Consider the following 13,076-nt stretch of genomic DNA (forward strand, 5'->3'; position numbering starts at 1 on the left):
AGGCCTTTCTTTGACACCTGCCCCAGGGTCTGGTCAGGGAAAGAATCCAGGAAGCGGGCTCTGCTGGGCGTCCTGAGGCCCCTGCGGGCCTCGACTTTCTATCTGGACATGGAGGGGATTTAGGCAGGATGGCCTCCACTGGCCCTTCCGACTCTGGTATTGTAGGATTCTAGAAAAACTGCCCCACTTCCACTACCCCATCTCCACCACTAAGGGAACATAAAAGGGAAAAAATAACACGCACCCCATCTAATCCTTTCCCAGCTTATTCCACACGGCTCAGCTCTCTTGCCGGCTCCTCTGGGGGATGATGGAAATCTGAATTTAAATAGAGTTATGTCAAAAGAACATTAGCCGGCACAGTCCCAGCAGGGAGAAGCCCCGCAGAGTCGCAGAGGCAGGCCTGCGGTTGGCACATTCACAAGGGAGGCCAGCACCTTCGGACAGTTACAATCAGGACAGCTTGATTAGCCTTCCTCCCCCTTCCCATGAATCTCCTTAATAGCTAGCTGCTTTCTCTCGGGGCTCCAGGGCCGGCCGCCGAGGACCAGCCGGGTGTGGATAATCTCCTGGTGGCACTATGATGCCATTCACAACTAGTGGGGACTCCAAACCGATTGCCAGGCACAGAGCAGGGACTCGGGGCAGGGCCATCCTTCCCCTGCTCCCGGGGCTAGGGTTTTTGTACCACTCAGCAAGGTCAGCTGTAGGAGGTAGGCAGGGCTAGCAGCATGGGCTGGTGCCCCTCAGACACACTCTAGTGCCCAGAGTCTCACAGTCTTGCCTGGAAATTGCTGCTGGCTTGGAACATTGGAGGTGAGCCCAGGCCACCCCACTTTCAGGGCTCCTCTTCTGGCCACGTGCCAACCCTTCTGTGGGCCCCAGGATCCCATCTGGTACCTTTGAGTAAATTAGAAAAAGATGCCCTTCTCAGACCCCACCACCTTTCTCAGCCTTGTGCAGGACACAGCCTGGACAAGTATTCCAGGCGACCCTGACTCGTTTCTCCGCCTGAACTCTTAGAGCAAAAACTCTTGCATCAGCTGTAAGCCAGCTGTATACCCCAGGTGTACCAGTCTTGTCGGGCTACAAACAAAGGCACTCTGGATCTCGGTTTGGGCTCAGCTGGTCCGCCCCCAGAGTCTTGGAGAGGCTGCTTTACAAGGAGCTGCTCGACAAATGGGAGTTGATTCAGTCAGGCCAGGGGTCTTGTTGGCTCCTTCCTTCTTCCCTTCCTTCCTTCCTTCCTTCCTTCCTTCCTTCCTTCCTTCCTTCCTTCATCATAACCAAGCCCCTGCTCTGTGACAGGAGCAGCCGCAGGTCCTCTAGGAAGATCCTCCTCGCCTGCCCTTTCTGGGAGAAAGCTGCCTCGCTGAGAGAGGCCCACAGCTCCTCTGCAGGCACACAGGACAGGCCCCAGGAGGTCAGGCAGCAGGTCAGGTGCAGACTCAGGCAGGTGGGGGCTGGGCAGAGGGAGGCCAAGGCGGATGCTTCCCAGTGACGCTGGGCTCAAGACAGTGTGGGAAAGAAGGCGAGAGATTCTGAAAGCAAGGCCAGAACCGGGCCACAGGGATGAAGAGTCTTAAAGATGGTCCGGCCCTCTGACCCCATCATTCTCTTCCTGGAAATCCACCCTAAGGAAGTAATTAATTAACGAGGCCCCAGGCGAGGGAGGGCGAGGCTAATCTCATTGTGTGTGGTTTACAGCAGCTAGAAAATAGAAGTAAATGTCCAAAAATAAGGGGGAGGGGGCCTACAAACACCACGTCCTGCCACCCCAACTCTGGAGTCCGACCCCCTGGCTATAAATCTCCAGGCTACAGCTGTACGACTGCCCCATGCCTCAGTTTCCCCTTCTGTAAATGGGGCTTCGCTGTCAGTCCCTGGAAGTATTAGGTAGCTTAGCGTGTGCCGCACACCCAGGTCCGTGCCCGGCACGCAGACCACCTTCCATACATTATCAGCTAAGATCATCATTAAATAGGCCTAAAATTTCCCATTTCTTTAAAAATTCAAAGCTTTGAATTTTTAAAGAAATGGGAAATTTTCACAATCAGGTTAGGAGGTGTGTATATTAAACCTCTGTCTGGTACAGTGTGGCTTTAGCCTGAGGCCCTTCTCTGGGTCAAGGGCAAGACCTGGTCACCGGGGGCACAGACGCCACTGTCACCTCCAGCAGCACACTTGCCGCGGCCCATGTCTGGCATGTCATAGCGGTAGGGTGCTACGAGCCGTGAGTCACCCTAGAATTTGCTGAGTGGTCGCGAGAAGGGATGGGAGCTGCAGGCACAGCGTCTGGCCACTAAGGCTGGCTCCCCGAGAAGCAGAGAGGGGCTTATCTGGAGGTGATCCCAGCAAGTGCTGCAAGGGGCGTGGAAGGGAGAGAAGGCAGCCAGCAGGGGGTGAGGGAGCAGCGACATTTATCCTCTACCCTTCCGATGCCCAGCTTCGCTGGCCCAGGGCTGCCCTTGGGGAAGAGGGTGCGGTTACAGGTCTGGCACATTCTGGAATGGTGAGTGCTGAGCACCCCTGCGGGCAGATATCCAATGGCACGTACCACACGGCAAATGTTGGATACATGCTGCTGATATTTTCCCATCTTGAGCCCAAGGGTCTGCCCACAAAAACACCAACCAAGACCCTCTTCCCGCCCGTGTTGCGTATCTGTACATTCAGATGGGTCCCCCCAACTCTGCCGGTCCCACTGGCCCCTTAGTGAGGTGGTCTCTGGCAGCTGCTTAGGGAAAAGATTGGAAGGAGTCACCCCAAAGTCATGACCAGGACTATCCCTGGGCACAGTGATAATCAGTGATTTTTATAACCGGGAAAAACTATGAAAATGGTGAAAGAAATACACACAGAAGCAGAATGTCATATGGGTGACCACGAGGAGCTCAGAGTTGAGAAAGCACTTAGGGAAATTCTCTGTTTTTAGATGCACAACGGACAGGTAGGCTAGTAATACTAAGTAGTGTTTGCTGAGCACTTGCCGTGTGCCAGACCCTAAGCCCTCGAGCACACAGTCTCATTCCCCCATCGCACTGCTCCGGGAAGGAGGTGCGGGGCTTGCCTCTGCTTTGTATCCGTCAACCGTGGCTACAGTACCACTGTGTAACAGCCACTCCCAACACTCCGAGACTCGCCGCAACAGCGTGTATTTTCTGGCTTGTGGCTCTGCCAGGGTCGAGCCCGGGCCACATGTCTCTCAGCCTTCAGGGACCTGTGTTCCCAGGCATGTTCCTCTCATGGTCATAAGAGAAGTCAGTGCAGGAGGGCATCTCTGAAGGTCTAGGCTCAGAACACCGGCCGTTCTGTGCTTCCACCCACATTCCAGTAGCCAAAGCAAGTCGCAAGGCCAAGTCCAATGTCGAGGGGGTGGGAGGCACAGAGAGTGGCCAGGCGGAGGGTGTGGGTGTAGTTCTCTAACAGGGAGGGAGGAACTGGGAGCAGTCGTTCCGTCTACCCAGAGCCCACCATCCAGCTGTGACCTCTTCTTGTCTCATGGCTTGGTGACCTGACCCGGACCTCTCCCTGGACTTGACCTCTCACTGGCACTCCAGACTCAGGTGCTTGACACCCATGCCACGCCCTTCTGGGAGGTCCAACGGGCCGCTCAGACGTAACATGTCCAGAACAGAACTCCTGATCCCAGCCTGCTCCTGCGTTGTTCCTCCCCGGGGTTTCCCATATCTCAGGGAGCGGCACCACTATCTGCCTGTGCCTTGGGCCCCCGACCTTGGCATTGCCCTGGTTCCCTCCACCTGCCTCCAGGTGCACATCTGCTCCGCCAGCCAGCCCATGACTCCACCTGCACAACTTGTCCCACATGGGTCCACTTCTTTCTGCTGCTAACACCCGACTCTGAGCTGCCTCCATCTCTCACCAGAGGTGAGAACAAGCAACCTCGTCCCTGGTCTCTGCCAGCTCTCCCCACCCCCACCCAGACCCTCCCGGAGCCTGTCCTTGACATGGCAGCCAAAATGCACAATCCTCTGATGGCTTCCTATTGTGATCAGTGTAAAACCCAAACTCATTCCCTGCCCTGTATCACCTCTCCATCTTTCCCTCTCTGACCTTACCTCTGCCCCCCTTGTCCACCGTGCTCCCACCACAGGGCCTGTTGTCAGGGCTTACCATGCCGGGCTTGTTCCTACCTCAGGGCCTTTGCATCTGCTGCCCCCTCTGTCTGGAGAGCTCTCCCTCAGGGCCTTCCATGATAGGTTCCTTCAAACACCAGCTCCTCCCCAGCCCCCCCCCCGCAATAAGCCACTCTGTAGGACAGCCCCCTGTTTTGAAAGCATCTTGTTTGTTCACTAGAATTAAGCTCTACATAGCAGGTGCTCAATAAATATTTGTTGAAAGAACTTGCCAGTAGATTGGACGTGGAAGATGAAAGCTTAAAAGCTCTCTCTGGGAGCTCAGCTGGTCAGGGGAGCTTTCTGGAAAGTCTCCAAAAGTGGGGGGATGGATTCCATGGGAACCACAGCTCTGGAACACTGGGCCCTACCAGGGGCAGTCGGCTCCCCTCTGAGGCTTGGGATGATGTCTTCCCAGGAGGAGTGCAGGCAGAGTGCTACCCGAGGCCTGTCTGCCAGCTAGGCCCTCTCTCCCCAGCCTCTCCTGCCCCTCCAGGCGACACCTGGAGCATGAGATGGGGCACCTGGAAACGCACACACACCAGGGCCTTGGGCTCCAGGAAGGCAGGGACCCAGGGCGCAGCAGAGAGCCAGGGCACATCTCCCAGTGACCCGGTAGACTGGGACGAAACCCACCTGCCCGCCAAGTTAGGTGATGAGGAAGCCAGGAGGGTGACAAGGAGGCACTTCCCCACGGATGGGTGACCACAGGCCTGTGGTCATGGAGACCGGGCTTTGCCTTTATTCTATCCCTGCGCTGTCAGGGGGCGTGGGCCACGGCACAGCCACGTTGGAAGCACTTTGGCTATTTTTCCCTTCGCTCCTGGGTGGCAGCGGGAGCTGGGCAGCACAGGACTGGGGACAGGGCTGGCAAGCCAGAGCAGTGACGGGCGTACCCTGGCGCACACTGACATGCTGACACAACCATGAGGACAAGGTTTGACCAAGACGCCAGAGAGGCGCAGATGACAGCCCAGAGGCTCTTGTTGCCGCTGGTTGGAGACAGGCCGGATAGGGAAGGAGGACGCCCGTCGGAGGCAGAGCTGCGCCCGAGGACGGAATACCTTGCACGTCCCGAGGGCCCATGACCTTGGGTAGTGGGGTCGGGAGGTGGCGGAGGGGCTGCAGTAAACGTTTGCGGAATGACCCGGCGAGCGAAGGAACGGACGGAGCGACCGAGGGACAGGGGCTCCGGCAGACACACCAGAGAGGAGCAGTGGGAGAAAAGCAGGTGTGAGGGGCAGGGCTCCTGCACCCCAGGCACCACTCATGGGGTGTCACACCGGAAAGCTCTTTCTTACCAAGTTCAACTTTCTCCTGCCCTATCATCCAGCCCTTCCGTTCCTGGGTCTACACCCAAGGAGCGTGTGCACGTGTGCACCAGGACGTGCGTGCAAACGGGCGCAGCGACCCTGTTCTTAACAGCTTCACGTGGAAACAGCCCGAATATCCGTCCACACAAAGGTGGCTGAACACACGGCAGCGGAGCCCGAAATAAAATATGGTTGGCAACGGAAAGGAACACATCGCTGGGACTCAGCAGTGCGGATGCTTTGCGTCCGCCTAATGTTGGGTGAAAGATGTCAGACCCAAAAGGGTACATACCACATGTGTCCATGACATAAAGTTTCAGAAAAGACAAAATGAAGCTCTGGCGATAGAGATCAGAACCGTGGGTAGCTCTGGGGGGGCCGTGTGTGACTGGGAAAGGGGCATGCGGGAACTTTGTAGGACAATGAAAATGACCGGCATGGTGGTAAGCTGGCAGAAATAACAACTGTAATTACTCCAGGGTTAGCACTCCAGGGACCTCGGTGTATACAGTGCCTTACAGTGTATGGCCCAGAAGAGAAGTAGGGGGCGCCTGGGTGGCTCAGTCCATTAAGTGTCTGCCTTTGGCTCTGGTCATGATCCCAGGGTCCTGGGATGGACAACTTCAAGTTGTGACGTTCGTGAGATGTATAACCTCGAGCAAGGTACTTGACCTTCATGTGCTCCAGTTGTTTCTTTATCTGTGAAATGGGGATAATAAATCACAGCAGCTGCCTCTTAGGTTCTTGCAAGGATTTCCACGAGCCGATCCAGGTAGCCTGCGCAGTGCCTGGCTTTCGGTAAAATGGTAGCTATTGTGAGTGCTCTAACATGAAAATTGAAATGGCTCAAGCTCAGGTCACCTGCTGGGCGGATTTCCTACTTGGCCTGAATTCTGGACCTCTGCAGCATCCCTGCCCTCCCCTCCTGTAGGTGGACCCTTCACTCTGCCTTGCGCTGACCTTGGCGTGGGGTGGGTTCCTCCCCTTCCACTTCCCCTAAGCATCTTGGACACAAGGCTGTTGAGCAGAGCAGCGTCTTCCCAAAGACAGAGGGTGGCAAATGGCATCCTTCTACTACTCTCTGCAAGAACACACACTCCCCTGCACCAGCTCTGTGGTTCCCAGGCCAGTCTACCCCCCACCCGTGGCCGCCACATGGCCTCTCTTCCCTCTTCCCCTCGGCCCCTCCCCTTCCAGCCTCTTTTGCTGAAACCATGCTTCTCCTGGGTTTCCAGCTTCCCTCCAGTGTCCTGCCCTCCCCTCCCTGGCCAGCCTTAAGCCTCAGCTTTTCACACCCAAATTGTCTATCAGGATGTTCTGCTGCACAGAAAACCAGACCTCTGCTTCTAGCTTTTAAAATAACATCGTCCTTGACCACTCTGTATTTACTGAGCACTGACTACGTGTCAGAGGATCTATGGGAAGGGCTGGGGACCACAGAGACAAAAAGGGCAGGTGCCCTCTTGCCCATAACGATGGAGTTAGCCTGCTTCCGGGCTCCAGTCCTAGCCCCGAAGACCTGGCCTCGGCTCACTTTTCTCTGGTTACATCTGACCGACACACAGGGCACCACACAGGACACCCCAGTGGACTCGGGGCGCAGCCCCACCGCCCCTGCCCGGTGCATCAACACAAACGCGCGCGCGCGCGCGCACACACGCACACACACACACACACACACGCGCGCGCACGTCTGCTCCATGCTAATTTTCGCCTCTGATGGCGGCCTCTAGGCTGTCATCACCACTCAGTGTTGACAAAGCAAAATAAAAAATAAGAAGAAAGAAATCCACCCTGTCACTTGGGGTCCCCCCCCCCCCCCCACCCCCCCCCCCCCGCCGGGCTCGGCAGCCCCCACCCCGCCCCCGTCTTTGTATTATAGGTTTATGTCAAGGTATGTTGGATTCTAAATTAAATGTCAGCCCACTGTACATTTCTGGCTCCAGCCGCAGAAAATGAGGAGTTGGTGTTGGAGACCATCCAGTTGTTCAGCCTAACCGTGCCTAACCGTGAGGGGTGACAAGCCCATTGAATCACAGCACAGTAGCTTTCCATGCCACGGGAAGCCAAGATAAATTTATTTTTAATGATAAATGTGACTGTCAGAGTTAAGTTGAAACAGCTTTATGGCAAGAACCCAGGGCTCTTGGCGGTGCGGGGCAGAGGCCGCGCGGATGAGGGTCGGGGGTCCTGACCTCCTGGCCGGGCAGGGCCCCAGGCCCCACGAGCCAAGCACATTTGACATTCGGCCCACGTTCACGGAGCCGCTGCTGAGACATCACTGCATGTCTCAGGCCAGCTGTAGATGACGAAGAGCACAGAAGCCAGCGACAGAGACAGGGGTGGTAGTGTAGAGATCCGAGTTCCAATTCTGGCCCCATCCCTTGCTGGGTGATCTTGACCAAATGACTTGACCTTTCTGACCTTCAGTTGCCTCATCTATAAAATGGGAATGCAAAATGGTCACACCTGTAGGTTTTCGGTGAGGATGACGTGAAAGATGCATTGCTAATGAATGGTCCTCAGCACGTGGAAAATGCTGAATGGCAGCTATTTGTTATACCATTTTATGTAACTTACCTGAGTCAGTTTTCCCATCCATAAAATGGGGATTATGGTAGCTCCCACTTAGGAGGGAGGATGCAGTGTGCTTAGCCCAGAGCTGAGGGTAGGGGTGATGCTCAACAGATCGCAACCAGTCGGAAGGACCAGCACCCTGAATGTTGTCACCCGATGTCCCTGGCCACTTTCTTATCTCCTTCGTTGGTTCTCTTCCTTTCCATCCCTCCAGTGCTGGCATGACTCACTGCCCTGTACCCACTCCCTGCTAAGGGAGGTGCCCCGCATCAGGACCCCCATGGCCATGCCCTCCATCAGACTATGGTGGGCACCTGACCAAGGGCAGCTGTTATTGGCCTGCTGATGATCTACAACTGACGTCCTGGCTCTAAAGGATGAGCAGGATGGATCACAGTCTTTCTGGAATTTGAACTAAAAATCCCAGACAGGAGTTTTCTGTTGGTGGGGCCAACAGAATGTCTAGGCGGCCGTGGGCAGGAAAAGTAGGAACATGTGGAATCGGTGAGCCAGAGGGAGGAGGGTGAGTGGATGCACAGGGAGTGTGTGGGGGCACTGCGACAGCCTCAGGTCTATGCCATGCAACTGGGGTCCTGAGTTCCGGTGGTCCTGAGGTCCTGGCTGGTACCCAGATAGCCTTGATCCCACCCTGGCCAGTTGAACACACCTGGGCTCCTCTCTGGGGCTCTGCGGACACTAGCTTTGTCAAAGGGGGGGATTGGGGGCACTGTCCCCTCTGTGAGGTCAGCTTCGATTTTTCTTACACAGATCTCGGGGTCAGTGAGCTGAGGGTGGCCCTCCCCTCTCCCTGAGACTATGCCCCAAGCGTGTCAAGTGAATACGGTGTGTAAAGCACTGAGCAAATGCCTGCAGGCTCGTGCCAGAGCCGCACCAGGGCTGATTCTTCTCTTGGGGTGCCGAGGGGGTGACAGGTGAAGATCGTCCTTGACACAGGTACTCACTGCACCCCCTCAAGGGCAGGAAAGTGAGGGGTCTGCCCCTGAGCAGGTGAGACAACCTGCAGCAAGCAGTGCCGGGAGGAGCCGCTAGGTGGCCCCCGCTCACCTGTCCAACCGTCCTTAACGCAGGCCTGGGAGCAGATCCTCCAGCCAGCATCCTCCTGCTTGCACCTGCCCGCACAGCCCACGGTCAGTCTCCATGCCTTGCCTTTGCTGTAATGTCTTCTTCCCCAGCAAACAGACATTCTGCCTTCAAAGCCTGGCTCACACCCCTGCTTCTTCAGGATGCTCTCCCTGCCCACTCAGAGCACGTGCCCTGAACCTCTCCATCACCCTTAGCACCACCCTGCCCTCAGGTTCTCAGTCCAGGGTTCTACCCCAGACTGATCTTTTGTCTGTACAGAGACACATCTGGAGTGTACATCCTCTCCCCCAATTGGAATCACAGACTTGCAGTCTCAGCCACATGCCTGTAAACTTCACGATTCCCTGTCAAGAAGGGGGAGGTCCTGATTTCTTCGATGAGGACACTGAGGCTAGGGGGGACAGGAAATCTGCCCAAGGTCATAGCAGGGACGTTTGAATCTGCTCAGGTGCTTCAATGCACCCTCTTAGAACTTCACAAGAGCTCTTCCAAAGAGGATGCTGTTAACCTGTTGGTACACATGGGGAAACTGAGGCCCGGAGAGGAGCAGCAGCTTGCCCCAGGCCCCACAGCCAGGGCTCTGTGCTTTCCACCACACCCCTCCACTCAAGCCAGATGCCCCCTCCCCAGGTCACCTGACAATCCCTTGAACCCACAGGAAAGGGGCCCAGGGGGAAGGGTGCCATCGGGAAAGAGCCTGGACTCTGTGCAGGTCTCCTGCCTCCCAGCCAGCGCTGTGGGATCCCCTCCAGCAACCTGGGCAGCCTCCCTGTGGGGCGCAGAGTGGTGGGGCTGCAGGTGGGGCAGCGGGCAGCCCTGAAAGGAAGAGGAGACTGGGGACAACCAGCCGGCGTGTTGTGAACCCAGCTGCTGGGGGGGTGAGCGACAGTTGCTTAGATGGCACGGGGCATGGGGTCCCCCGGCTTTCCCCGCTCAGGGCGCGGCGACCTCGCAGCCTGGGCAGCCTGCATCGCCTGTGTGGGGCTTGGAGAGGGGCGGGAAGAGGGACGAAGATGGGGAGACAGACTGGCAGCCGGTGGAGAAGAGACGAAGACGGTGCCAGGGAACAGCGTGGCGGGCCAAGGCTCCCCGGGAGCCGGAAAACAGCTTTGGGGAGAAGCGGGGGGCGGGAAATGGGGGTGTCTATTCTGAAGCTGGGGGGAGCAGAAGGGATCTTAGAAAGGGGCGGGGGAGGGGCCGTCATCCCGGCTCCTGCGGCGGCCCGGAGAGGGGGCGGCCCGCCGAGAACGCGGCGTCGGGCCGTGTGGGCGCCTCCCGGTCAGAAGCCACAATAGCAGCTCGTTAACGCCCAGATTGAGGACTTTGTCAATTACCTCCGAAGGCTGCGCCCGGCGGATTAAATGCTTTTAAAAAAAGTGCTGCTGGTGGGAGGGGGCGACTAAGAAGCCCCCTCCCGGCGCAGATCCCTCCTCCCCCGGGCAGAGGAGGGGGCGGGGACTGAGACGGTGCGGGCGCGCCTGGGGAACGCGGGCGGTCGGCCGCGAGCGCTGGCAGAGCGCGGAGCGGCTCGTACTCGGGACCGAGGCGCCGGCGGCTGTCGCGGCGGCGGCGGGGACCCCCTTCGGCCCCCGGGCCGCCTGCGCAGGAAGGCGTCGGGCCTGCTGTTGGCCCGCGAGCGCCAGGATCCAGGGTCGCGGACTCTGGCCGGGGCACCCCCAGGGCCGGCCTCGCTGGTCGGGATCCGGAGGGGAAGGTCCCAGCGGCTCGTGACTCCAGGACTGGACGTACTTGCCCCGGGGCCCGGACCGAGACCTCGGAAACCCACAGGGGGAGCAGGCCGGCCGGCCCCCACCCCCTCCCCCGCCCCGGTCGAGGGAGCGGGAGGAGCTCGGCGCCGCTCCGGGTAGACGCCCGACGGCCCGGCGGGGGCCCCCCCTGGGCCCGCCCGGCGCCGCGCCCCCAGCGCACGGTGAGTTGGCACGGGTCCGGCCGGGGAGGAAGTTTGTGAGGAGGCGCCGTCCGGGTTTCCCTGGCCCCTCCTGGAGCCGGCAGGAGGCGGGCTGCCCGCGGCGGTTTGTCCCCCCCCCCCCGCCGCCCGCCCCGACTGGCCCAGGGGGCCTGGGGCGGGTTCTGCCCCTTTATCTGGGCCTTTTCGGAGGTGGAGAGGAACTATCGTTGGCCGTGGTGTGTGTATGTGTGTGAGAGAAAGAGAGAGAGGGAGGGAGGGAGGCCGGAGGGGAGCAATAAAAGGCAAAGAGAGTCCGAGACAAAAAAGACACGGGGATTAGAAGCAAGGAGGGAGGAGGGAGAGGAGCGCGCAGGGGGAGGCGCGGGAGCGGGGAGCGGGGACGGCGCGCAGCGCGAGCGGCGGGCGGGCTGGCGGGCTGGCTGCTCTCGCGCTCCCGCTCCCGCTCTCACCCGCGCACACCCGCGCAGCCCGTCCTCACCCGCGCACCCCCGGACACGCACGCCCGCTGGCCCGGGCCACCCGGCGCGGGGCACCGAGGCGGGAATCTGGCGGGCAGAACGCGCCCCGAGCCCGCGCCCACCCCGGCGTCTTTGCGCTCCGCAGCGGCGCGCCTCGCCGGGCGCCCCCGCCAGTCCGGCCGCCGGAAGATGGTCAACGACCGGTGGAAGACCATGGGCGGCGCTTCCCAACTTGAGGACCGGCCGCGTGACAAGCCGCAGGTACGCGCGGGCCCGGGGCGTGGGGACATGGGGCCCGCGCGGTTGGCGAGGTGGTGGCCGCTGCGGCCGGCGGGGTGGGGGCCCAGCTCGAGGCTGGAGTTTGGGGTGCACCCCGCGAGGCTCGGGACGCCTGGGGCGAGGCGACGCCTTCCTCTCCTCCTCCTCCAGAAGAGGCTTGAACTTGGGGTTCGGGGTGCGGATGGATGAGGGCAGCACCCCTGCATAGCTCTGTGGCAGATGGCCCTCTTGCGCCTCCAACAGCCTCGCGGTGCCCACGTGAGCAGAGGGAGTAGGGGACCTGTAGTTCACAGGGTGACCAGCCCTTCAGTAAACTGTGTGGCCACGCTAATCACACCCCTCGCTGAGTGTCTGTCTCCTCACCTCTACAATGGGCATTTTAATCACTTGCTAATTATCCACCCTGGGCACCACCCTGTGCCAGGCGCCTGGCATGGTAACCTGAGCTTCTGGACCAGGGTGTGGATCCCCCTGGATCTCCTCTAAATCCTCACACTTTAAACGGGGCCCCTGCTCTACACTGAAGGATCAATAAATGTTTGTCTCATGTGAGAAGCTTGGGTATCATGATTCTCCAGCTTTAAGACAAGAAAAGCAGGTCTCAGAGAGGGTTGCTCCTGCCGGAGGCCATGAGGCTTTGCTGAGATTTGAACCTGGGTCCGTGGTGCCAGGTCCTGTTCATTGCACTCTTCCTGCTGCCTCTTCTGGGGCAGTGGAGGGGGCAGGCTTGGAGGGTGCCCAGGGCTGTGCACTGGGAGGAGGGGCGGTGAGGGCAGAGCTCCAGGGCTGGCCAGAGAGGGGGCTGGAGATGCGAAGCTGAGTGGAGGGACAGCCCTGGGGCTGCCCCAGGCCGGGCTGCCAAGGGACCGGGGCAGGCAGGTAAGATGGAGAGGCCTGCTCACCAAGGAAAGGAAATAGTGGGGCTGCCCGTTTTAAATTTCAGATTTCTCCCAGACAGATGTCATTGGGGAAAGAGCCGTTTGTGTTTGCAGTGGCAGGAGGGGGGCGGCAGGGACGAGCCTTGTCGGCCCCTCACTCTCCAGGGCTCCAACCTGCTCCTTCTGTCTGGAGGGAGAGTGCCGTGGTGTGGGGGCCCAGCCCTCCACAGTTTGCAAAGCTCCTTCCCAACCATCTGCGCAACCTCACTTCCTGCGGCAGCCTGGGGGCTAGGCAGGGAGGCACATTCCCATGTCACAGGCTAACGTGGCGCAGAGAGGTTGAGGCATGCGCTCAGGTCACACAGCGTGTTAGGAGAGCAAGGATTCGAACCCAGGTCTGA

At 59.1% G+C, this 13,076-nt stretch overlaps 1 protein-coding gene across 2 annotated transcripts in view; it reads left to right on the forward strand.

Moving 5' to 3' along the window:
* The first annotated feature begins 11,031 nt into the window (after positions 1 to 11,031).
* FIBCD1 (fibrinogen C domain containing 1) overlaps positions 11,032 to 13,076 on the forward strand; it is a 34,761-nt gene continuing 32,716 nt past the window's right edge. The window contains exons 1-2 of one of the 2 annotated variants that reach the window (XM_073905601.1): positions 11,032 to 11,060; positions 11,664 to 11,779. In XM_073905601.1, the coding sequence (XP_073761702.1) occupies positions 11,708 to 11,779 (72 nt within the window). In that variant the 5' untranslated portion in view covers positions 11,032 to 11,060; positions 11,664 to 11,707. Of the gene's footprint in view, positions 11,061 to 11,538; positions 11,780 to 13,076 lie in introns of those variants that run through there. The other variant, XM_025888326.2, reaches the window with a different exon arrangement.

The sequence above is a fragment of the Callorhinus ursinus genome, unplaced genomic scaffold (assembly GCF_003265705.2).
Source record: "Callorhinus ursinus isolate GAN/ISIS: 27379988/994484 unplaced genomic scaffold, GSC_fseal_2.0 scaffold24, whole genome shotgun sequence".
NCBI classification, from domain to species: Eukaryota; Metazoa; Chordata; class Mammalia; order Carnivora; family Otariidae; genus Callorhinus; species Callorhinus ursinus.